This window comes from Enhydra lutris, unplaced genomic scaffold, assembly GCF_002288905.1.
Source record: "Enhydra lutris kenyoni isolate GAN:26980312 unplaced genomic scaffold, ASM228890v2 scaffoldscaffold2, whole genome shotgun sequence".
NCBI lineage: Eukaryota > Metazoa > Chordata > Mammalia > Carnivora > Mustelidae > Enhydra > Enhydra lutris.
Genome location: NW_019154086.1, coordinates 32145821 through 32173355, shown reverse-complemented (window position 1 = coordinate 32173355; position 27535 = coordinate 32145821). Strand labels below are relative to the sequence as shown.

General features: G+C 38.3%; 1 protein-coding gene across 2 annotated transcripts in view; it reads right to left on the bottom strand.

The window, feature by feature from the left end:
* Positions 1–9624: 9624 nt before the first annotated feature.
* LOC111150388 (ventricular zone expressed PH domain containing 1) overlaps positions 9625–27535 on the bottom strand; it is a 233042-nt gene continuing 215131 nt past the window's right edge. Inside the window, exons 12-13 of one of the 2 annotated variants that reach the window (XM_022507816.1) lie at positions 14911–15047; positions 9625–10266 (exon numbers count right to left, since the gene is read on the bottom strand). In XM_022507816.1, the coding sequence (XP_022363524.1) occupies positions 10030–10266; positions 14911–15047 (374 nt within the window). In that variant the 3' untranslated portion in view covers positions 9625–10029. The remainder of the gene's footprint in view (positions 10267–14910; positions 15048–27535) is intronic. The other variant, XM_022507820.1, reaches the window with a different exon arrangement.

Here is a 27535-nt window from a genome sequence, read left to right as displayed (position 1 = left end):
TCTCATCCTCACCCATTGATGTTGTCTCTTACCTTAACTTTGATCCTGAATCTTTGCATATGCTCTTCCCTAAGACTTCTTCGACTTAAAAAGTATGAATGTGAAAAAGAAGAGTGGATTCCTTCTTTAAGATCCAGAATATCATCACCTCTTCAGTGGAGGGTTTGATGACTCCCTCCAGGCAGGGCCATCTGCTTCCCACTCTGTCTCTGCCATGGCCCCTACATCACAGCTCTGTGATACTTTCTTTGCTGACAAGGCTTCCCCTCAAACCTCACCCTCTTTGGTGTTCTCCTTATCATAAACAGTGCTGCCACCAACCCAGAATCCCAAGGGTGCTTCCTATCTGTCACCAAGTCCTGCAATATTTTTTCTTAAATATCTCTCTGGCCTTCCATTTCTCTCCATTTCTGGTGCCCCTCCCTCCTTTCAAGCTCTCAATACCTCTCTTGCCTGTACTATCTTAATAACCTCCTTTTCTCAGTTTCTATTCTTGCTTTCCCAATGGAATGGGTTGCATTCTTGACACAGCAGCTAGAATGCTCTTTCAAAAATGAAAAAGAGGATTAGAGGTACAAACTTCCAGTTATGAAATCAACAAACCACAGAGATGAAAATTACAGCATAAGGACTATAGTTAATAATACTGTAATAACATTGCATGGCAACAGATGATGACTACATATCTGTGGTGAACACTGAGAAATGTAAAGAATCGTTGTAATCAATATGTTATAAACCCAAGACGAATATAACGTTGCATGTTAGTTATATTCCAGTAATAATAATAATGATAATACTACTACTACTAAATGCTGATCTAGTTGTGTCACTCTGTTCTAACCTGTCAATAGCTCCCTCTCTGGGCCTGCATGACTTGTCTGCCTCCCCAGCCTCACTACCCTCATCAGTTTTCCTCTCTCTGCTGCTGTTTTTTGGACACAGTGGCCTGTTTTGATTTCTCTGATGGGCTGTGTACCTTCTCTTCCTGGGATCTTCTCTCATTGTGTTCTTTCTTGTCTGCTTTTTCTCCACCTCTTCCACAGATAAGAACTCCTGTTTCTTTTTCAGATCTCAGATTAACTGTCCCTAAATCCCTGACTAGGTCACATGTCTCATTTCATGGATCTCTATCTACTGTGTTTCTTTGTAGTACTGGTCACATGGCAATTTCATAGTTGATTAAGGAAAGACTTCAGCATCTTTTTCTTCTACTAGGATATAAATTGCACAAAGGCTGGGACACCTGATCATCTCAGCATTCCTAATCCATAGTCCAGGACATAGGAGGTGCTTTATGTTTTGATTTACCTACTGGATAAATATATATTTATTTACTGAGTTTCTTAAAGGAATGGACAATGTATTAGTCATCTTTGAGCCCTGATGCCCTACCATAGTATCTGGCATATATTGGATGCTCTAAATATTTGTTAAATGAATGCCTGAATCTAATTGTTTGAAGGATTGTTAGAGGGTGGGGCAGAGGGAACAGACATTTTGTGTTGCTGCAGGGGAGAGAAGCAGGACCTAAGGTTAAAAATTAGGGAAAGGCAGAATTTTTTCCAAAAGCTAATACTAATAAAAATAACATAACAGAAATCATATCTGAACAATTCTATTGAATGTGTTTGGGTTCTGGGATTATGGGTAATTGTTACTATATTTTGATAGTCTTCTTGTGTTTTCTAACTTTTTCTACAATACTGTATTGGCTTCATATGCAGTAAATAAGTAAATTCAATAACTAAATCAGACAAAAACTACTTTATAAAGATATGGGCATGTGACAAGGCAATGGGCTCTCTGTCCCTAAGAGTGTTTGAACAGCCAGGAATGACACCTGCCAATGAAGGGACCTCTCCATTGGGAAGGGGGAGATTGGAGCTCACATGCCCTAAGATTCTTCTGACTCCAATAGCCCATGATACTGTTTCCCACCCCCAAATTATTTATTTATTTATTTATTTGAGAAAGAGAGAGACTACAAACAGGGGAAGAGGCAGGAGGGGAGCGAGAGGGGGAGAAATCTCAAGCAGACTCCAAGCTGAGCATGGAGCCTGACTTGGGGCTCGGTTTCAGGACTCTGAAACCAAGAGTCTTGGAGGCTTAATCAACTGAGCTCCTCAGGCACCCCAGCCCATCATACACTATTACCTGAATGATAGATGCTGAGTCCCCTTTCTTGGAAGAACTTGGTCTAGTGTGCTTGGCTGCCTTCCAGGCTTCCAGTATTTCCTCACATTGGAACCTCACCATGACAGGATAAGCTGCAGTGGAATTTGATCTGTATTCCACTGAGGCTGATATACAGCAGGAGTTAGTGATGGCCAGAGCATGAATATGTGGGTGAGAGGTGTTTGTGTGAAGTGTAAGGTATCTCTCTGAATTGTTTGAGTGAATCCTGATTAAAATGTTCTCAAATCAGCACTTGAATCACACATACCCTAAGTATTATATTTAATGGCTAATTTTTAAAAAGAGACATTTCCAAACTGTGGTTTTGGTTAAATTAAAAAGATGGGCTCCATTCTGATTTGTGAGTTTATAGGCTAGTTTGGCAAACAGGACCATTGTTTTTCACTCTCAAGAGAAAGGGTATTTAGACCATTTCCTCCATATTACAATAGTTCAGAATTAAAAGGGAACAGAATACTCCCAGAGGAAATCTGGTGTGTGGAAGTGAATCTCTGCCCAGAAAACAGTGGAACTCACATAAAGGCCTTCTGATGACATGAAATCCCAGCCTAGACAGATAAACAGAGACGAGAGAGAGAGAGAGAAAGAAATTTGAGATAATGAAATAAGATTGATCTTTATAATGCATGCATGAAAACCATTGTGTTACTGTCATCACACCAGTGTAAAAGAATATATGTGTGTACATGTGTATCAAGGTGTACTATGGACATCACTGACGTGAGTAGACTGATGGTCAAAGAACAAAACAAGGCAAAGAGGAATTCAAAAGGGAAAAATGAGAAGTCACTGTTATTACCACCCCCTCCTCCTTAGTTTCCAGTGAGATCTTCAGGAGCATTGTTATTCTAATGAACAAATGAGTCTGTCACTTGTTATGAATATTTTCTATTTTTACATTATTTGACTTCTTTATAACTCTTCCAGGTTCTCAGTATCAAAGTGAATTCTAATTATTTTATTGATCGAAGGAGGAAATGCATTTTCTTTCTATTGGACGCAAGATTCTAAAAAGGTTTGCCCACAAAGCCATAAGGAATCATGTAAACACAATGTGTCTGATTATCATCTTACAGAAAAATGCTTAAGGAAGTTCTAGGATTTCCAGCTCCCCCTCTCCATACCCTCAGAAAGTTTTTCTTTGAAGTAGACAAGTTCAATATGTGCTGGGTTGGGGGTATAGAATGAGAAGAATGTCCATATGCAAAGTGCTCTGCAAGGCTAGAATCTCATGGTGCGACCCAGGCTCCCTAAAGCCTCTGGGGGGGCTAGTCGCCTGTTCTGCCAAGTACATGGCTATAGGGCCTTACATAACCTGGTAATAGGAAAACAAATGGGGAGGTAAAGACCTGTCTCATCAAAGCACATTGAAGAGAACCCTCCTCACCTGGGCAAGTACCGGAGAACAGGCAGCCCTGGGAATTAGCGTGCTCCGTTAAATGTCCTACAGACTTCATCATTTCCATTTGCTCTGCCCTGTGCTCCCTCTACTCTTCCCTGGTTCCCCAGCTTCCAACTTGGCTTGAGGCCCTGCCTCCCTCATTTTGTCTCTGGTGTGGTTGACCCTGAGGGCCTCTTCTGGAAATTCTCCTATGTGGTCTGGAATTTCTCCTTAGACATCATCCTAATTTCACCTCCAGGCTCTCCAATTTGTGACAATGGGTAAAAGACACACCAGTGCCCTCACCCTCACTCCTGACACCTTGGCCCATTCCCTATTAGCTTCCCTGCCAAAAAAAGAGAATTTGCATAAAGGAGAACATGGAAAGGCAGATACAGAGGCATTGGGAAATGGCTTGTGTGTGGATATTAACCATCTTTTTTTCCATCAAAAGAGAGTGTATGATGGTTAATTTTATGTGTCAGCTTGACTGGCCAAAGGGATGTCCAGATAGGGTAAAATATTATTTCTGGGTGTGTCTCTGAGGATGTTTCTGGATGACATCAGCATTTTGAATCATTAGACTGAGTAAAGAGATTCACCCTCACCAATGGGGGTAGACATCATCCAATCCATTGGGGGCCTGATTGGAACAAAATGTCAAAGGAAGGGAGGATTCTTTCTCTCCTCTTGAGCTGGATGTCCATCTTCTTCTGCCTCTGGACTTCAAACTCTAGGACTAACACCAGTGCCTCCCTGGTTCCCAGGCCTCTCAACTTGGACTGAATTACACCACTGGCTCTCCTGGGTCACCAGCTTGCAGATGAGAGATTGCGATTTCTCACCCTCTCTAAACACATGAGACAATTCCTATAATAAATCTCCTCTTACATATCTATCTCTATATATCCTGTTGGTTTTACTTCTCAGGAGAACCCTGGTAATACAGAAGGTAAGCATTCACAGAAATGGCTGATCCCATACCTTGGAGAATGGATGCATTGGATGCATTTTAACCATTTAAAAAATTTAAAAATTTCTTATATATGCAATATGCTTTATTGTTCACAAAAATGTTTACATACAGTTTTGATTACTATGAAACAAATCCGCATAGAACTCTTAAATTAATACTTACTTTCACTCATTTACTTAAAATTTTTTCTCCCATACTTTCAGTTCTGAAACCAGGAGGTGTCTTATATTCAGTGGCGTTTGGCAGTTGTCATCTACTAGGAATGAATGTGACCAGGTGTCATTCAAACTTGGTCCCAGTTCTTCGTGTTGTCATTTCAAATGAATTACCTATATGGTCGACACTATATGTATTGATTGCTGTTTAGTATGTCCTAAAAATTATAATATGATTTGACTTTGAAACAAAAAGTTACCAGGTACACAGAGAAGCAAAGAAAGAGTGGAATGAATTGTGATATTTGGGAACCAAAGAGCCATCACAGCAGGTCCCTATGTCTTGCAATATAGCCACTAAATATTTTACCCAATGAAGGAAGGTATAAACATGTAGAGAAGGCCTAGTTTCATTTTGTTGCTGAAATAGATACAAAAGAATGACCTATCACACATCACTCAAGGTACCCAAAGTCAGAAGAAACTGCCCAAACTCTCAGAATATGTAAAAGACATTTGGAAGTAAAACACCACTGATTAGACTATTATTAAGACATGGCATCATAATTTCATTTGTAGGATTTTTTTCTCTCTTGCTGTTCTGTAAGAAATAACGTGCCATCAAGTACCTATTCAATTAAAGGTTCTCTACTGGATGTTTGTACTTGACATTTAAGCCTCGCACCAATTCTTCTCCATCAACGTCATTATCCTCAACCTAGAGATGAGAGATGAGTCATTTACTCGGTTGGTCATTTAGTTTTGGTAGAACTAGGACTTGAATCTTCATGTGCCCATTACCAGAGCCTGTGACACCTTCTCTAGCCTTCACTGCCTTGGTAGAAGTCACCCTGATTTCTCAACTCCTCTGTCCTTCAGAAGCAACTTTGGGGAGGAATGGTCCCAAGATGCCTATAAACTGGAGCTATTCAGGATCAAGATGAAATTTTGGGTTTTTCTTAGTTGTTCATCTAAAAACTTAGATTTTGGGACTGGAAATCCTGGCTTGGGCTTTTAAGCCTCAGATTTAAAATCTTGCCTAGGGTCGTTTTGGTTTTGACTTCTCTGCAGTGTACCACGAATACCCCTCACATGTTCTCTTAAATCATCTTGCAATGGTTTCCTAAAGGCAATATGTAAATGTAAATTTACCTTTAAATTTAAACATAGATCTCTCAAAGGTAGTTTTTCAACTGGGTACTCTTCATTTATGCCTGAGAATAAAGTTACAATAATAGATCCAAAAGTGCCTACAGAAAATAGGTGAATTGGAGATAACCCAATAAATGTCTCTAAATATCACCAGCCAAGGATTTTTCAGAAAACTCATGTTAGAAAAGTATTGAACACTTATTTTTACCGAACTCCAGGTTCTCAAGAAATAACCAGATGAGAGTCTCACATATAAACATTTGTTTCCACAGCTATCTGAGAGGGAAAAAAAGAACCAAAATAAAATGAAAATGAAAACCACTTGAATTTCTAACCATGATTATAATTGTATTCATCCCAACATTTTTAAAGGTTTAAACATGTTTTAAAAAGTGGTTTCTTCTTAGATCAGGATCAGGAACTGCGGCCCTCTTGGGAAAGGCCAGTCTGTGGTAAGCTAGCTGGCAACAGGGGTGGAATTGCCAGAAATATCAGTGGGAAACCAACCAGTCTGGGATTCTTGTCTGATTCTAAACCCAGGAGAATTTGCTTGCATTTGGAATTGCTACTACCTCGTGGAATGAAAGCAGGAAGATCATTATTCACACTTCATACATTTCTTTCTTTCTAGATTTGGTTTAAAGGCTCTGCGATTTGCATTCTAAACTAGAGGTATCCGGTTAATTAAATCACAAGGTCTTTGTAACAAGTAACAAAGATAATTCATTTCTTCCAAATTGAGCTAGTAGGGCCATTCTCTTCTTTCCTAGGACAAGCATTCAGTGAAAACAGAATCGGTATGCAACCAGGTTGAGTGTTATTGTAATTTTCTCTGCTATAAAATGTTTGAGCACATTGTTAGGTTTAAATTATTAATAACTAATGCAGTGTTATTTGATATTCTATTGGTCTGTTACCAGTTTTTTCTAATTAACAGTGAGGTTTACTCAAGAGATTCTTAAGAATGGGCTGTTAGATTTCAAAATAATATTTAGAGACTCATTTACAACTATATCTTCTTGCCTTTTCCTGCCTGACTTCATCACTGGAGATGTCTCTCCAGTCCATGATGAATCACCAATCTATACTCTAAATGTATACACTAAAATTGATTTTACAATTGGGCTCACCTCTTAAACTGTTGTTTTGGAATTTTCTCTCAGTAAAATGCTACCATCATACATCAAGTTTCCCAAGAAAGCACCCAAGGATCATCAGAGACACTTTCCTTCCCATTCCTGTACCTAGGCTCCATCCTTCCACCAGTGTCCAGTCCGTTTTACTATTTCAATATTTTTCCTGCCTTTCCATTCCCCTCTATCTCCTCTGCTACTAGAGCTCACCACTTCCAAGAACCTCCTAAATGATCTCCCTGATATAATTTTTTATATCCCTACAATCCAGTCTCTATACCACTATCAAAATTATTTCTCTAAATGCAAGTCTTAAAACCTTTTAATGGTGTTTTATCATTTTAAGATTCCTTAGCATAGAACCCAGCCCTTTATGCTATGGCCCCGTAAGCCTCTCTGGCATCATCCCGCACCATTCCTCAACGGTCTCTTTATGTTCCAATCTTACATAAGGACTTGCTGTTTTGCAAATGGACCAAGTTTTGTTCACTTTCCCTCCTGTGCTTTTGCAGCATGGTCCTCTCAACTGACCATTTTCTCCTCATCTGCCCATGACCTTCTCACTTAGTTCTTTAGGACACGACCGTTCTCTAACAGCTCTGAGAAAGAGTGAAGGTGCCCATGTGTTGAGTTCAAAGTCAATTACAGGGTTTCCTCCTCCTGCATTTCCACAGGCCCCAGGGCAAACCTCTATCAAGGCATTTGCCTCTTAGCATTTCAATTTTTGTTGTCTACGATGGTCTCCTCCACTACCCTATAAACTCTTTGAGGGGAGGAGCTGGGTATTTTTGTATCTCCAGGACAAACATGGTACCTGTTGCTTGCTAGCTGTTCCGTAAATTGATGTGGCATGAATTTTAATCCTTTTCCATCACTTCTAGAAACTGTGCTCAAGCAAAGTTATTTTTCTTCTTTCTTTCTGTATGTTAGACTCTTCCCCCTTAAGTCCAATACATCTTTAAAACAAACAACAAACCACTTTTCTGTATCTTAGCTCTAACTTTTTGAAAATATTATCCAATTATTGCTTTAAACTCCTAACCTCCTACTGATTCTTCAACCCACTGGAATTTGACTTTTACTTCAACACTCTGATGAAATTGTTCCTACCAATGATACAAATTGCTTCCTAACTACAAAAGTCATTCTTTGTCTTAAGTGATTACTCTAGGATTTTACGTTGTTAATCTCTCCCTTCTTCCTGAAACCTTATTTTTGGGGTTTGTGACATTGTTTTCCCTGGTTTATAACATCTCTGAACACTGACTGGCCAATCCAGTGGCACATTGTTTAAATGTTGGGTATCCCAAGGAAGCCCTTATTTGTTCTTTTGTTTTATTCTCCCTGAGTAACTTCAGCTAGTTCCACAGATTTAGTAACCATCTATATATCCAGTGAGGCAAAACCTTGACCTTCAGAACTGTTTCCAATTTGTAATACCTTTTGTGATTCACAATACCCTCAAACTTTACATACTAAAATCCAAATGTTTCTCTCCTCAAACTTGGCCTCTTACATATTTCCTATCCTAGGGAGTTGGTAGTAGAGTCAAGGTAGAATTAAGAATATTGACTACTTAGATTTTTTTTCCAGGTTTCTATACTAGACTACATGGTCAATAAATTTTAAAAGAAAAAAGTGACCCTTTATATGTGTACTAAGTTAGTGTTTGTATGAATTATCTATTGCTATGGAACAAATTTTCACACACTTAATAGCTTTAAACAGCATGTATTTATTATCTCAAGATTACTCTAGGTCAGACATTTAAGCACAACTTAGCTGGGTTCTCTGTCCAGGTTTTGCAAAGCTGTGTTGGCTGGGGCTGGGATCCTCTTCCAAGCTTACTGGTTCTTTGCAAAATTCATTCCCTTGAAGCTGTAGAACTTGTGGCAGCTTGCTTATTCAAGGCCAGTGGAAGAGAGAGTCTCTGACTTGTTCACTCTTTTTAAAAAGTCCCATCTGATGGGGTCAGGCCCACCCAGTGTCATATCCTTTTGACTTGTTCAAAGTCATCTGATTAAGAACCAGAAATCTCTTCACCTTTGCCATGTAATGTAACATAATCATGGGGGAGACTGTTCTATTCTTTCTTCCATAGTTTATTAGTTAGAAGCAAGTTACAATTTCCACCACATTCAAGGGGAGGGTCAGAGTGTAGACCATTGGGAATCATTCTATAATTCTGCCTGCCACAGCTTAATTTTTAAAAAAGTATGAGTGAAGGGAAAACCATTGAATGTAATTTTGAGATATTAAAAGATTGAATGTAAAGAAAAAAGGTATAGAACTTTAACATCTCAAATTTTAATGGAAATGGCCCATATTTTGAAGATGGTGAAAATGGTTTTCTATGCCTATCCTAGCTTATACTTACTGCCTTGGGCAGGGGATATATCCAAGAACCAACATTTTAGATCATATTATATGAATCTAAATGGAATAATCAGATAAATGTCTGAAAGACATTTAATTATGTAACTTTTTTCACTTGAGGGCCATTTTACCATATGTTAGCCTTATTTGCATTAGAAAGAAAAAACACAATTGTATGTCTATAAATAAGTTCTATGTTTTCCCTTAGGGTTGATATTTTGACTTTTCCCAATAGGGCTTTTTTTTTTTTTTCCTTCTAATACTTTTGGCAAACTGTGGTTTTCATCAGAAGTATTTAATCTTTCCTCAGGATAGGTATTTCAGGTATCTTGTAGAGTTGTGTTCTTACAACGTACAATGGCATATCTTCAGAGCCTCCTAGATCCCCAACTCTCCCCTTTCTACCCCATACCATTTGTAGCTCCTTTTCCTGTAGGGTCACGCAGATGTTCTAGAGTTAATGCAGGCGCCATTAGAATATGAAATGCGTAAGAATCCCACCACTTTTAGGTCCTGCTTCTTAGGGAAAACAATTCCACTGGTACTTAGAAAAACACAGTGTGACTTGGTGAATTTATCTCTTTTTCTTAACATTGGCAATGATAGCGCAATGCCCATTGTATGTAATCAGTGAGTGTGAGGTCGGCTTGCAAATCCCTACAGATATGTGGTTACTTCTCTACTTTCCCTCTCTTTTGCTTGGGCAACTGCCACATTGATGCACTGGAGCCACTCTTCTGCATTCTTCTCATCCTTGGCCTTGAAAACATAGGTTTTATTGCCTGTGAAGATTTCAAAAGCTCGAGGGAGGGAGCGGTCCCTGCGTTTCCTGGCCACAACTTTCACACTCTGTACTTTGCTGAGTTCTATTGGGGAGTCATCAGGATCATCTTTCTGAAATGCATATGGGAAGGAGAGAACATGAGCTGGCTTCCAGAGTATGAAAAGATCTCTGGCAACTGGAGAATTTTCTAAGATCAGAATCCTTTCACTGCAAATGGTTCATAGCCTTTGTTATTTTGAATGCTAAGGCCTCAGTGAGTCATTCATTAGAACAATGGAGGGAGTGAGCAATTGGTCCTACGTTACAGTATATTAAGTTGGCACAAGATGGCCAATTTATAAGAAATTATTATTCAGTGGGATTTGGGAAAATGTTTAATTCATACTTCTTTGATTTTATGTCATGTTTGATTGGTATCAACACTATCAATAGAGCAAAATGCAATAGTACAATTGGAGTACTATTAACTCAGAATCTGAAATAATTTGGGAAGTATGAAATTGAATTTTCCTTTGTGTTATTTCTGAGAAAGGTGTATTAATTGAATAAACAGGGTCCTAATGTTTAAGCAGATCAAACTGTTTTGAGACACACTGGAGTTCTGGAGGATTCAGACAAATCTGAATGATTTGTCTGCAAACATTAAGTGAAAGAATACTTAATGATTTACATTTTTCTGGCATCAAAACAGAGGCTTACAGATCACAACTACAACGTGAGGGTCATCCCAATGGGCTAGTATGAGTAGTTTCAAAAGATCAAATACTTCTTTACAGAAATGTCTTTAACATCCCTGAATATATTTGTCTCCTGGAAGACGTGCCTGTGCTTGAGGATCTGGCCAACTCTCCTTTCCCATGCCCCCTGTACAACCCACTCTCCTTTCATTCTGCAATGGAAAGGCAACCTTCTCACTCATCCCAAAGTTACCATGGTGTATCGTCCAACTTGGAAAAATCTCTGGAGGATCAAAGAACTGGAAAGATCAACTCAAAATATTGATGCTAAGGAAGTGTCCTTCAAACAAAGCAACACAATCACTCCCCAACTACTATATCAAGAGGTGCATTTCCAATAGCATTTCCCTTTTTAATGTTTAGTAACTATTTATTGCATTTGGTGTTATACTTATGACTATAAATTAAAATTATAATTAATTTTAAGATAATAATAATGAAAAATCTTAACATTTAGAGATTGATAGTCACAAATTATTAAAATAATTAAATTTCAATTTATATACATAGTTTCATTGCAGTGAAAAATGATTGGATGATCAGGATAAAATACTGTGGGTTAGGTAGAAAACAATATGATTTCAAAGAAAAATGATACCATGTAAGCATTGCGATGGTTATTAAAGAGAGCAGATGTTGTGATGAGCACTGGGAGTTATACTCAATAATGAATCGTTGAACACTATATCAAAAATGAATGATGTACTATATGCTGGCTAATTGAACATAATAAAAAAAGATGAACTAATTTATGTATTTTTTTAATGGATGGTGTTAGGTGTGAATTGCTATGGTATCTTTTTCCGATGGTTATACTTAAAGGAGAGGTATGAACTTTTTATTTCAAAATGATAATATTTTCAATTCTACAGAAATTACAGTTTGTGCAACTATTTAAAACTTATGATAAACTTAAAATGTGGCAAGATATTACACAGATTTTCAAGATTCTTTTAGGGAATAGACAGAATAAAGTTTGAAGATGCCTGTACTAGATAATACTTTGTTAGCTTAATTTGGTTTATGGTAAATATCTGACAGCAATAAAGCTGTATTTCTTTGAATTAGTCTATAGAATAGAAATTGATACATGGAAGAACTGATCAAGAAAACAAAAAGTTGTCATAGTTCTCTAAAGAGAGACAGTGAATTACCCAAGAGAAATGGACAGGAAGTCAAAGGGCACCATTGCCTAGCTGGTTGGTGGAGATCAAGACTTTAGGAATGTGAAAGTAAAAAATAACGCTACTGTCTTTCAGTCCTTATTAAAAATGCACATTTTACCATTTTTCTCATTTATAAGAAAGGTTCCTTATTATGGGCCTAAAGCTTCAGCTGGACTGTTGACCTCTGCTAGGTTACTGTGTCCCTGGGATGAGAGGAAATTTGTTGTGGTCCTTATAGTACATTATATTATTTCTCAATATTTGAGCCACATGTGCTGTCAGATTTCTGAAATGTCAAACCATTATTTCCCTATAAAGATGTCAAACAAGTTAGCCAATTATAAAATAGCTTATTCTCTAAGTTTTATTAAAAAGCTCTGAATCAAGATGTTTAAAGATCATTATTTGAGTTCAGGAAAATATTCTTATGCACTAACTCTCCTCCATCTCAAGGGATAGGAGAAATCACTACATCTTAACTTCTATTTCTGATTTCTTTAGTAAAAATGGGAAATTCAGACAGTCATTTTAAACACGTTGAAAATACTTCAATGTGGAGCTATGCTAAGAAAAGTTTCTTTAAACCTCCAATAACTGTCTGAATTGAGAATACCATTATACTTCCCTTTCAAAAAGATCTTCAGCTACAGAAAAGTCCATCTGTATATTTAATAATACACATAGATGAAGAAAGTAGCATGAGCTTAGGGCTTTTTTTTTTCCACTCAAAAAGTTAACATTAAGTTTTATTAATTAAAAAAATGGTCATAAAAATTTGTCATAATTCAGATACACCATACTTTATTCCTGTTGAGCAAAAAGTTCAAATAAATTTTATAATGAGCACTCTAAAGATATAGTGCCCATATTCTCAGTGAATCGTAATTTTAAAATAATTTAAAATCTTTGATTAATTAATTCAAACACAGTTCGGTTTGCCACTGGCTCTGTATTTTCAGTGTTCATAAGAAGAGGGACAGTACACTCATTTAACAGCAAGCTTTGATGTCACACTGCCTTATATCTGACTCCAGTTTTATTTCTTTTTACCTTACTGACTCATCTGTCAAGCCAGTCAGAGTCTCTGTCTCTCTGTCTCTCTCTCTGTCTCTCTCACAAGGGGAAGGGAGTGAGACTGGGTCTGATGTTACATGATGTAAAAGTACCATATGGTGGAACAAGTTTGAGATATAGTAGTGAAACAAAATTAAGTGGGCTCTTTCCTGCAGAACTTGTTAGAGCCTTAAGCTCCTTTGTGTTTCCCAGATATCTTTGATTAGGACAAAGGCCAACTCCTGGTAATGACTGACAGACCCTGGGTCCCAAATGCCACAAGTGGGGAATGATGGATATAAAGGCATCAGCAATGTGTTGTATGTGTGTTCTCTGGGCATCTTTGCACAGGAGTGGATGACCATGTGTACATATGCTCATGTTTCCCCCATCACTCTGATTCTGGGGTTCAAATGATACCTGTAAAAGTGGGATAAGACAGAAATCCAAAGGCCAGGATCTTCCCTCCACTGCTTGCCTGGCAGTGAGATAAAGACCGAAAGTGCCTTCACTGCTAAAGTCTGGATGCACAAGGCTTTCTTGGCATCAGACCTAACCTGGTGCCTGCCCATCCTGGGACCCAGGCTCTCAGGGCCTGTGCACTGTGCAGAAGGCCACAAGGATCACCTAGCCCAGAGGAATATGCTTCCATCTGCCAGCAGGGAAGGAAAGAGGGAGGGAAAGGCACCCCAGATTTACCCATCTGGAACATGGCAATAACAATAGTGCTAACCTTAAAGGACTGTTTTGAGGATTCTTTAAGACAATCCAGGGTGGCGTGTGATAAGCTATTATTATTATATTCAAAATACCCAAGAAGTAGATCCACATTTCTTTCTCCCTGATCCTGAATGAATAGAATTTAATGATAGATAAAGCTGACTTGAAAAGAAGGGAATAACTCTGCATTGCTGATTGGAATAAAATGCTATTTCAGAAGTTTCCCACTGAAAATTCAGAGTATAGATATTTACTGAGCAGCCTAGCTCAGATTGAATATTATATTAAAAGAATATTTATTCATTCTTTTTAGGACCCTATTATATTTGTTTTTTGTTTGTTTTTAAAGATTTTATTTATTTATTTGACAGATGGAGATTACAAGTAGGCAGAGAGGCAAGCAGAGAGAGAGGGGGGAAGCCGACTCACTGCTGAGCAGAGAGCCCGATGCGGGGCTCGATCCCAGGACCCTGAGATCATGACCTGAGCTGAAGGCAGAGGCTTAACCCACTGAGCCACCCAGGCGCCCCTTATTATATTTGTTAACTGAGTATTAAGTGACTGAAAGATGATAATGGTTTTCCCTAACCAGAACTGAACTTAGTTGACTACAAAAAGTACTCATAATAAATCATCCTTTGTTTCTTTCTCCCAGCCTTCTGTCCCTCTTCCCTGTGTCCCTGCCTCCAAATATAACCTTTAATTATAAAGGGAGTCAGGGTCAATATCATAAGCTATTAATTTATGGAGGTGATCTATAAGGATACAAAAGGCACACTGTTCAAGCCAAGCTCACTGGGTGGTCCTTTGGCAGTTCATCTTCAAAACTTAAGCCAACTTTTAAAAAGATCTTCCATAACAAACTGAAGAGAGACAGTGAATCAACTAAGGTAGGACAGAACAGAACAGACAGCCCAAGGGATGTATGCAAAAAAAAAAAAAAAAAAAAATGACACTGTAAAATTATAAATGGAAAAGGACAAATTATTGGCGTATTAACTCAGGACAAAATCCCTACCTGGTTGGTGGAGATCAAGACCTTAAAAATGAAAGTGTAAAAGACAGGGGGGAAACTTACAGACTTTCCTTTTTGAAACAGAAGTTGATTTCCAGCCAGCGTAAAATAACGAGTTTTCCACCTTTTGATGAACTTCCATCTGACTTGCTTCTCTTTAAGTTTTCCTTCTATGAGAGGCTGGCCATCTTGATTTACAACTGTTGAAGGTAAGAGAATGATCATTTATTTCCCATTATTTATTTGGCAAGTGATCAAAAGTCAGAGTTGTACAATGAACCAGAACCCAGTAAGCGTATTTGGAAAGTACGCTAATAAATTATGAATTTGGTTAACCTTTCCCCTTTTTCCCTAAAGGAATGCACAATTTAGATATGACAATGGGATCCTGTAGAAAACCCTCATTGAGATTTTCAAAAGGAATATGTTCACAAAAAGAGCATCTGGTTAGCAGTTTTTAAGGCATATTCCAATATCCAGCTTTCTGTGCTTCTTAACTCTTATTTCATGAAATTCTGTTCACATGAACTGCTTAGAAGCACGCTTTATAACTAATCACAAACCAAGTACATTTAGCTATTGGGCAGCCAAAGCCCAAGCAGTGTCTCCAAAGATGTGTTTTTCCTGAAGACACAAAGTTGCAAGGGCAAATATAACTCTTCTGAACACAGTATTTCCACTCTGGAACACATATACACCCTCTCCTTTCTGCATATGTCCATCTCTGCCCAATCAACAACTAATCATTCCATGAGTCAACTCAAATGTTGCTTCTTTGTGGGAGAACTTCCCCAAACTCAGGCCAGAGTGGATTCACCTGCCGTATGTTCTCACAGCCTCTGGCCTGTTTCTTTTACATCAAGCATCATTGGTAGACTGTTCTTGGTGTTTATCTGATTCAGGTTTGTCTTTCCCATTGAACCGAAAGCTCCATGAGGGCCTTTGCTTTGTTCACTGATATATCACCAGGGCATTAATATGGTACCTGGCAAATACAGGGAATCTGTAAGTATTTTTTATGTGAAAAGGTTAATTTTACAGTGAAGTAGAGTGTATAGAATTGCACATAATCATAGAATTAGAAGATCTGTTACAATGTCAAGAGTCAGAAGTTACAATGTTGAACTGAAGAATTTCATTCATTTTGTCAATTACATAAGATTCACTCTCCAGGATGTGGACAAAGGGAAACCTCTTACACTGTTGGTGGGAATGCAAGTTGGTGCAGCCACTTTGGAAAACAGTGTGGAGATTCCTTAAGAAATTAAAAATAGAGCTACCCTATGGCCCTGCAATTGCACTACTGGGTATATACCCCAGAGATACAGATGTAGTGAAAGAAGGGCCATCTGTACCCCAATGTTCATAGCAGCAATGGCCACAGTCGCCAAACTGTCAAAGGGCCAATATGCCCTTCAACAGATGAATGGATAAAGAAGATATGGTCCATATATACAATGGAGTATTATGCCTCCATCAGAAAGGATGAATTCCCAACTTTTGTATCAACATGGACGGGACTGGAGGAGATTATGCTGAGTGAAATAAGTCAGGCAGAGAGGGTAAATTACCATATGGTTTCACTTACTTGTGGAACATAAGGAATAACACGGAGGACATTAAGAGAAAGAAAAGAAAAAGTGAATTGGGGGAAATCAGAGGGGGTGACAAAACGTGAGAGACTGGATTCTGAGAAACAAACAGGGTTTTGGGTGGGGTGGGGTGGGGGAAGTTGGGTGAGCCTGGTGGTGGTTATTGAGGAGGGCATGTATTGCATGGAGCACTGGGTGTGGTGTATAAACAATGAATCTTGGAACACTGAAAAAATAAAATAAAATAAAATAAAATAAAATAAAATAAAAGATTCACTCTCTAAATATATAAGTAAGCATCTGATTTCTAGGGATTATGATGATATATACTTACATATATTATGTTTAATTTTCATAGTAATAAAATGTGTTTCATCATTTGGAAATTTAGACAATGCCTATTTGACCATATAAACACAACCTATTCTCTCTAACCTACCATTTCTCTTTTCTAATGTAGATCTCATAACTACTTTAGACAAGGAGGATTTATCCACCTTGACAGGATTTTCAGGATAAGAATGATGAAATGTATGAAATGTATAGTTTTCACAAAGTTCTACTAAGGCAAGTTTGACATTCCCCACCCCATTTGATGACTATTCAATCAGATATTCTTTTGTCAATCCCAAATTAAAGCTAAAATTGAAAATACTATCAAATAAATTATTAGATAGTGATAGGACTATGATGAAAATAAAGTAGGGAGTGACCTGAGGATTAGTGCACACTCACATAGGTGGTCAGGAAAGAGCCTGGACATTTGAAAGGATCTTCAATCTGAGACTTTAGCATTGAGAAGTGTCTCCCATCTTATAAGAAGCTTCATGGTGACCTGTATTGTGCATAGCAGAGTATAGGGAAACCAGGAATTCAAGAATTATTGACTATCAATTTCAAAAAAATGATTTCAGGGGTGCCTGGGTGGCTCAGTCAGTTAGGTGTCTACCTTTAGCTCTCAGGTCATGATCCCAGGGTCCCAGGATCAAGTCCTGCATCAGGCTCCCTTCTCAGTGGGAAGTATGCTTTTCCCTCTGCCTTTCACCCTGCTGGTGCTCTCTCTCTCTCAAATAAATAAATAAAATCTTAAAAAAAAAAAAGAAAAGAAAACTATTTCTGCTTTGCTTTACTTAGGAATCATCTGATTTAAAGTATTAAAGACGATATGCTCTTTGCAAATTTAATTGTCCCATAAACATGGTGCTTGCTTCCTTTGTGCGGTCTCTACACTCTGCAGTTACCTTGGATAAAGCATTTAGGACAGATGCTCTGTCTTTCTTGTGCTGTATGTCCTAGAGAGCCAGATCAGCCTTACAGTGTTGGCCTGGACCATGGGTTCAGTGTTTACTAACAGTATGCTCTTGAGTCATGAAGGGGACAACAGTCTGTCTCAGAGGAGGAACAGAAGGTCCAAAGGTAGATCCAAGATAAAAAGAAAGCAAACTCTAAACAAACAAACAATGAAAGACCCAGGCTGAGACTTACATTAAAATCTTTCCTAAAACATCAATTTCCTATGCTTTTAAATGAGAAAAAATTGCTAATCTCATTATGATGGTCAAGGATTTTTTAATAAGAATTCTGTAGAGTTATACTTGAATTCTTTCAACTACAGTTTTCTGATCAGCAAGATCCCAACTCTTCACAAAGATGATGAGATCAAAAGTCAAAATTAAGAAACTTATGTGAGTACACCAGGTAAGTAAGCACTATGGACCCCTCCATACTCCTCTTTTATTAGACTTTACTTCATAGTTTGTAATCACATTGCTTCCTCGCCATGGTTTTAATGGTAAGATGATTTAATGTAATGGCTTCATAACAGTACCTTTCTCTAGTTTCAATCTTCTATAGTTATTCAAAGAAGCATTAGAAATAGTCATGATGCCTGAGCTGACTAGAAATCGTGGTTGATTTAGATAATATTTATGCTCATGGAACCTTCTGGATCTGACATAGGGTATTAGCTTCAAATATTTCTCCTCAAGGCAGATCCAAACGTTGCACTTGGGTGCCTGGGTGGCTCAGTTGATTAAGCATCCGACTTGATTTCAGCTCAGGTCAAGATCTCAGGGTCGTGAGATCCAGCCCCACATTGGGGCTGCATGCACTGAGTGTGGAGCCTGCTTAAGAGTCTCTTTCTCTCCCCTTCCCTCTGCCTCTCCCCCACTTGCCCACATGTTCACTTGCTCTCTCTCTTTCTCTTAAAAAAAAAAAAAAAAAAAAAAAAAAGACTTTACAAGTGTTGTACCCGAAGAGTATGTGACAGAAGTTTGCAAGGAGCACTTGGGAAAATAATTGAAGGAATTGCTTGAAGACACAGAGTGGATAGGATATCATACCCACAGACCTACATAATGACTATGTGACCATAATGACCATGACAGACTCAAGACAAAATGATAGGCTTACTGGAGCACAAAAGGATGAAGGACTGTAGAGAAATGCTGCTAAACAGAGGCTTTTCACTGTAGGGCCCCGCCAAAATTACCCCGGGGGAAAAGTCCATGGAAAGGCTTGTAGGAAGGGAATGTTAGCAGAACTTTTTTTTTTTTTTATTTTATTTTTTATAAACATATAATATATTTTTATCCCCAGGGGTACAGGTCTGTGAATCGCCAGGTTTACACACTTCACAGCACTCACCATAGCACGTACCCTCCCCAATGTCCATAATCCCAACCCCCTCTCCCAACCCCCCTCCCCCCATCAACCCTCAGTTTGTTTTGTGAGATTAAGAGTCACTTATGGTTTGTCTCCTAGCAGAACTTTAAAGAAGCTGCCTGTGAGGGCCCAATTTAGGCATCAGAGTCAGCTTCAGATAATTTTATAAATACCAAGCTATTTGTAGCTTTAGGATTAATTCAAAAATAGTTTCAAAAGGCAAAAAATAAAAAGAGTTAAAATTTTTTCACTTACTATCCCATGTCTTAATTTTTTTTTCAATTATATCTAACATAGGCACAAGATGCCATGTGTCATTTTTATAGGTCTATTGCCCATATCATGTCCTTGTAAGCAATAATTCTCATGAAACACTGTCTTCATGATCAAAACAGGGAACCAATTCTTTCTAGGGATGATCATATTCTATTTCAAAAATAACACATGGAACGAGACTGTGAGAATGATCATGTGTCTGAAACTATCTTGTTCGCACATAACACATGCAGGATAAATAAATATTTTCTCTCTTGCCAATTAATTCATTAGTTCATTTAAAGTGCAACAATTTGACTAAGTATTCTCTACCAACCTGGATCTGTTCTTCTTTTTGTCAGTTGGCTGAAAAGCTATGGAATACTAAACTGAATTACTTTGAGCAATCAGAGCCCAAACTGTTAACTGTGTTTATCAACTTAAAAGTCTTTCTGAGTGTCAACACAGATGTGTATACATTAATTGTATTTCTTTTGTGTAGCAAGAGTTGAAGATATTTATGCTGCTAAAAATGAATTTTGAAGGTATTGGTTTTACTCAGCATGAAGGTGGTGAGTCAGAGCAAAGTAATACCAGAGACCTTAAGCCTAAGGAGCCCCATGGCAAGAAGAGCAAAGCAATAAAGAATAGTCCTCTGTTCATCCTTCAACCACCCAGCCATCCCACCGCACTTTTGACCACAGATAAGCTGTAAGGCATTATGTTTAGATCTGAGGGAGTTAAAATGCCAGGTTCAGAGTTCTTGGATTTATCATCTTGTAGGGGAGGTAAAGCATTTTACAAATTATACAGCTCAATGTGAATTTGGCTAGTGCCACTGAAGAAGGAAAAGCCAAGCACTATGACACTCAAAGAAAGGAAATTCTACTTCTGGCTGGAAGGAGGTGACATGGTAGCTGGGCCTGTACTAGGGAAGGAAAAAGGGTATTTAGGAAAATGGCAGAAAAGGGCCGAAGTACAAGAGGGATGTGTAAGAGAGAGAACATGAAAAGAAAATAACCTAAAGAATATGGAAGGATCCATGAACTCAGAAGAAACTTCATAAAGCAGTTGCTCTGGGACAAAGCCATAGGTGGAGGGGGGCGGAGAGTGTGAAGGCAATGCAAGATTTTCTAGGTGTAAGATCCAGGAAAGAGACTGGGTAACAAACTGTCATGGTGAGGTCGTATTGGAGTTTAATTGCAGGTCTTTTTGAAGACTCATTAGAATGGACTTTGCTTTTCTTAAGGACTAAGCAGGAGCCTAGAGCCTGTGAAGGTCGAGCCAGCGCAGGCATGAAGTCCCCCTGGGCCCCAGGATCATTTATGTATCACAGAGCGTCTCAGCAGGAAACAGAGGACACCTCAAGCTGGGTAATTGAGGGGAGTTAATGAAGGGACTATTTACACAGATGTGAGCAAGGTGTAGGAAAAGCACCATAGTACTCTGGGGTCAGGAAGCGTGGGAAGGCATAACATGCCTCTGTGTGAAGAAGAGATGGGAGAGAACAGTTAGGACTCAGATGGAAACCTGTATAGAGAACTGACTGACAGGAGCTGTGGTCTTGGGCATAGGACACAGTCAACCTGCAGCGACCAAGCAGAGGGCAAGCTGGGAATAAATAACCCAACCTCAGTCTTCTCCCTCCCTCTGATCGTCTGCCTTTGTCGCTAGCGGTCAACTGTAACTGAAAGCCAGAGGTAAGGGAGACTTAGCACACCCTGGAGAGGTACCTCTTCTTAACTGGGCAGAGGGAGCAGGAAATCTTCTTGGAGTAAATGAGTCTGAAGAATTCTGAAGAACAAATAACAGTGAGGAAGGTGAAGGAGAAGAGGTATACTGAAAACACAAAAACAGAAACAAAAAACAGGCAAAAGTCCAAGGCTTAGAAAAGGCTCATGCAACGCCTTCCAGAAACTAACTCATTCTATGTGATGGGAACCTGATGGGACTTGGAAGGCCAGAGTTGGTGTGAAAGTCAAGGAAGTACCAGTCCTAAAGATCCTTGGACAGGATTTTGTCAGTTTTATCCAACTCTCTAGAGGTGTCATGCTTTACAACAGGGCCACCATGAACCGGTTTGTAGGTTGTTCACTGCACAAAAACAGGCAGCCAAGGTGGTGAGTAGAGGCTGAAATTCAGCTTGTATTTTGATGCTCAAGCCATACACCCCCAAGTGGATTTCATCCACCAGAAATAAAAACACACAAAAGTGTCATTAAGTTAACAATGGCCTTGCTTAACCAAATGCCTGGTGCATTGTAAGGGATCTATAAGTAGTAGCTACTATCATCATGATCATGATATCATCATCACCAACAACATAAAATGATCATCATCATGCTTTTATTGTGATGATGAACACTTGGTTTTTATAAATACCATAACCCAATGGCTCCAGGATAAAACCTGTCTCCCTCCCTCAAATCAAGAATGTAGTAAAATCTACATGAAGGTGTTAGGAATAAGGAGAGAATTCTTAGATAGTCTTTCCTGACTATTAAAGGTAAATATCTTCAAAAGAAGGCATATTCTGGAAGAAAAAAATTATAGATCTCAAATACTTCACTTTTAAATAAGAACTGAGAAAAAGTGTTTTTTGTTGTTGTTTTTTTTTTGTTGTTTGTTTTTTTTTTTTTTTTTTCCAATTTCCCTTGAAATTACTGCTTCTGGGAATTATAACTCTGATACCGTCTGTGGGGAATTTCTTTGTATGCATTGAGAGTCTCAGATTTACTTGAGTTCCCTTCCATGGCTTTACTGATTTTTTGTATGCATGCCAGTTCTAATAAAGCCAACCCTAATTACAAAGGAAATGCCTAAAGAGGGACAGAAGCATTAGATGAGGAGGTCATAGAAGCAACATTTAGTAAACTCACTGTCTGTGGTTTTAGAAATCACTATGGATCATAACAAATGGTATGTTTCTAATGAATATCTAGGCAGTGTTTTAGGGGGTCATATTTCTTTATCAGTAGTGAATGAATGAGGAGGCATAATCCAACATAGATTTTGAAACATCCTACAAGATGCTGTGTGGTCCAGAATATGACAGACAAACTCAATTTGACAGCAGCCCTTTGAGGAGGACACTTTCACATGTAAATGAATGGTTTCCTTCATCAATAATTTTATATCCATCAAAACATAGTATGCTAAAACAAACAAACACAGGGCACCTGGGGGGCTCAGTCAGTTAAATGTCTGCCTTTGGCTCAGGTCGTGATCCTGGAGTCCTTGGATCGAGCCCCACATTGAATCCCATATTGGGCTCCCTGCTCAGTAGGGAGTCATCTTCTCTCTCCCTCCACCCCTCACCCCACTCGTGCTCTATCTCAAATAAATAAATAAATAAAATCTTAAAAAAACAAAACAAAACAAACAAAAAACATAGTATGCTTTTTAGGCTTCTCTGTCAATCACTGAACTATTTATCTAAAGAAACCTCAGAACTACTATTTTAGAAGCTTATAGAACAATGTTTTCCAGACTGTGTTCTGAGGACCACCTACACTGGAGTTACTTGCTGGTTTGTTAAATGTCCATTCCCAGGTGCTGCCCAAATCTACTGAATCATAATTTTGGGGTGGGGTGAGGGGGCCTTATATTTTTAACAAGATCCCCTGGTGATTCTCATGTAGCTCAAGAACTTCTAGGAAATAAAAGCAACTTCATGGTAGATGACAGTAATAGGTCACATAATACAAAAACTAGTTAAACTGCAAAACCAATAATGGGACAAAAATTGTTATGACATTTCCATAAAATTAAAAAACAGGATAGCAGTATAAGATAACATGCATGTCTTTGGATTAAATCAATTGAGTTACAGAAAAAATGCTCAGAAACAGTATTCATGGAATTTGGCTTATTTTTTATATCATCAGTGAAATAAAAATTCTAAAGCCACTTGCTATGAAGGTAATCCGTTCACTAGTTTTGTTTTGTTTTAAGATTTTATTTATTTATTTGACAGGCAGAGATCACGAGTAGGCAGAGAGGCAGGCAGAGAGAGAGAGAGAGGAGGAAGCAGGCTCACAGCTGAGCAGAGAGCCCGATGTGGGGCTTGTTCCCAGGACCCTGGAACATGACCTGAGCTGAAGACAGAGGCTTTAACCCACTGAGCCACAGGCACCCCCTGTTCACTAGTTTTGTGCAGCAAGCATGATATACTTTAATGCCTTCATGGGAAGCTATCAATGAAGACTGGCCCAGACTTGCCCATTAGGACTGTAGGGACCAATGGGAAAATATTAGGGAGAATGGAAGTGGATAAAGATAATTGCTCAACTTTAGGATGGAACTTTGAATGGGAAGGATTTCACACACGTTTCTTGGGTGCACACTGCCATTCCATTAATACGAATTAATTGTCTTGCTGGCAAAACTGGCCATAGGATTTAGACAGTTGTAAATGTTGACTGCCTGTGTACTGCAGAGCTGCTTTCCTTGCACAGGGAAAAACAGATATGACATACTTTCTTGTCCACTTGTTTGGGTTGTGTAAATTGAGCACATCCTAGCCATTGTCCCAGCTCCTTGTACATTCTTGGCATATTAGAACATTCTAAGGTGTTGTCTGCAATGCTTTCATAGAATTGATTAAGCACAAGTTCCATCTGTTGTGGTTCAAATCTTTTGGCAATAAATAGAAGTTGGAAGCTTTATCTGTAACATGTATACATGTATGCCATCATGCTTTGTGTGTGTGTTTGATATTTATATATATATATTTATATATGATATTTGGATATATTTATATATAATATATAATATGTAATTATTATATATTTGTATTATATATAAATAAAACGATATCCCATATTACTTTTGAAAAGAATTTATTTAAGAAGATACTATTTATTCAAAGAATATATTTGGCACAAAAATTATACTCAAAATGTTATCATATTAATACCTTTGTCTCTTAAAATGAATCACTGTGAATTCATTAATTTGTTTTTTGCCACCATTTACCTGAGAAAAATTTTACTAAAAATTTTCTGAGATGATACAAACTTTGGATGTTCACTTATTTGGTAAATATTTATTGAGCATTGTGTGCTAGGGGCTGAAGATGGATGGATGAGGAGAGCTCCCTTCATAGACTTTACTATTTACCAGAGGAAATAGACATTAATCAAATAGCCACAAATAAAAACACAAGACAGCAGGTGTAACAACTGTCATGAGTAGAAGTCTGAAAGGCTTTGAGGACCTTAGTATTAGGGAGATCACAGAAGGTTTCCCTGTGGCAGTGAATCTGAATTGTAATGGGAAGGCTAAGATCTCTATTAACCAGATAAGGAGGGGAGGAAGTGACAGGAAGAAGCATGGTGTGTATGGGAAACTGAAAGAAGATCCTTCTAGCCTGAGTGGAAAGACAATAGATGACACATGGGAAAAGATGAGGCTGCAGAGGATGGGAAAGACCATTGCATGTGAGGCTGTGAGGGGCATATTATAGAATCTGGTCTTTAAGCTAAAAGCTGTGGAAAGCTGTTGTAAGGTTTCATGCAGGGGAGTGGCCCTATCAGAGTTGCATTTTGAAGAGACCATTCTGGCTGCAACATGGGAGGCTGACTGGCAGGATCAGCCAGACAAAGGCCTTATCAAAAAGGAGAATTACAGACCAATATCACTGATGAACATGGATGCAAAAATTCTCACCAAAACACTAGCAGATAGGATCCAACAATACATTAAAAGGATTATTCACCATGACCAGGCGGGATTTATTCCTGGAATGTAAGGATGGTTCAACATCTGGAAATCAATTAATGTGATACACTACATACATAAAAGATAGAACAAGAACCATATGATTCTCTCAATTGATGCAGAAAAAGCACTTAACAAAATACAGGATCCTTTCTTGGATTAAAACTCTCCACAGTATAGGGATAGAGTGAACATACCTCAATGTCATAAAAAAACATCTAAGAAAAGCCCACAGCAAATACCATTCTCAAGGGTGAAAAACTGAGAACTTTCTCCCATAAGGTCAGGAAAATGACAGGGAGGCCCAATCTTACCACTGTTATTCAACATAGTACTAGGGGTCCTACCCTCACCAATCAGGCAACAAAAAGAAATAAAAGGCATTCAAATTGGGAAAGAGGAAGTCAAACTCTCACTCTTTGCAGATGACATGATGCTTTATGTGGAAAAGCCAAAAGACTCTGCCCTAAAATTGCTAGATCTCATACAGGAATTCAGCAATATGGCAGGATATAAAATCTAGGCATAGAAATCAGTTGCATTTCTATACACTAACAATGAAACAGAAGAAAGAAATTAAGGAATCCAATATACTAGTGCATTAAAAACCAAAAGATACCTAGGAATAAACCTAATCAAAGAGGTTAAGCATCTGTACTCTGAAAACTACAGAACACTTATGAAAGAAACTGAGGAAGACACAAAGAAATAGGAAAACATTCCATGCTCATGGATTAGAAGAATAAACATTGTTAAAATGTCTGTGCTACTCAGAGCAATCTACATATTCAATGCAATTCCTGTCAAAATACTGGTATTTTTCACAGAGCTGGAACAAATAATCCTAAAATTTTTATGGAACTAGGAAAGAGTCCAAATAGCCAGAGGAATATTGAAAAAGAAAAGCAAATCTGGGGCCATTACAGTGCTGGACTTCAAGCTCTATTACAAAGCTGTAAACATCAAGGCAGCATGGTACTGGCACAAAAACAGACATAGATCAATGGAACAGAAGAGAGAGCCCAGGGGTGCCTGGGTGGCTCAGTGGGTTAAGCCTCTGCCTTCGACTCAGGTCATGATCTCAGGGTCCTGGGATCAAGCCCCACATTGAGCCCCTCGTTGAGCCCCGCATTGGGCTTTCTGCTCAACAGGGAGCCTGCTTCCCCCTCTCTCGCTGCCTGCCTCTCTGACTACTTGTGAACTCTCTGTGTCAAATAAATAAATAAAATCTTCAAAAAAAAAAAAAAAAAAAGAATAGCGAGCCCAAAAATGAACCCCCAAATCTATGGCCAACTAATCTTCAACAAAGTAGGAAAGAATATCCAATGGAAAAAGGACAGTCTCTTCAGCAAATGGTGTTAGGAAAACTGGACAGCCACATGCAGAAAAATGAGACTGGACCATTTTCTTATACCATACACAAAGATAAACTCAAAATGGATGAAAGGTATAACTGAGACAGGAATGCTTCAAAATTCTAGAGGAAAGCACAGTCGGCAACCTTTTCAACCTCTGCCACAGCAACTTCTTCCTGGACTTGTCTCCCAAGGCAAGGGAAACAAAAGAAAAAATGAACTTGGGATTTCATCAAGATAAAAAGCTTTTGCACATCAAAGGAAATAGTCGACAAAATCAAAACACAGCCTACAGAATGGGAGAAGATTTTTACAAATGTCTTAGCAGTAAAGAGCTAATACCCAAGATTTATAAAGAACTTAACAGACTCAACACATACAAAACAAATAGTCCAGTCAAGAAATGGGTAGAAGACATGAACAGACATTTCTCCAAAGAAGACATACAAATGGCCAACAGACACATGAAAAAAAAATACTCACCATCCCTCAGTATCAGGGAAATACAAATCAAAACCACAATGAGATATAACACCAGTTAGAATGGCTAAAATTAAGCAAGGAAACAACAGATGTTGGTGAGGATGTGGAGAAAGGGGAACTCTCTTACACTGTTGTCAGGAATGCAAGCTGGTACAGCCACTGTGGAAAGCAGTATAGAGATTCTTCAAGAAGTTGAAAATAGAGCTATGTGCGACACAGCTATTGCACTACTGGTATTTACCCAAAGAATACAAACATACTGGTATGTACCCAAAGAATACAAATCTTGTATTTGTATTCTACTACTACTACTACATACCATACCATACACTATTGGTATGTACCCAAAGAATACAAATCTTGAGATTCAAAGGGACACCTGCACCCCAATGTTTATAGCAGCAATATCCACAATAGCAAAACTATGGAAAGAGCCCAGATGATCACTGACAGATGAATAGATAAAGAAAGTTTTATATATAAATATATATATATAATATATATATAATATATATAGATATATATAGATAAAGTTTTATATGTATAAACTTTTATATGTATAGTATATACATATAAAGTTATATGTATAGTATATACATATAAAGTTTTATATGTATA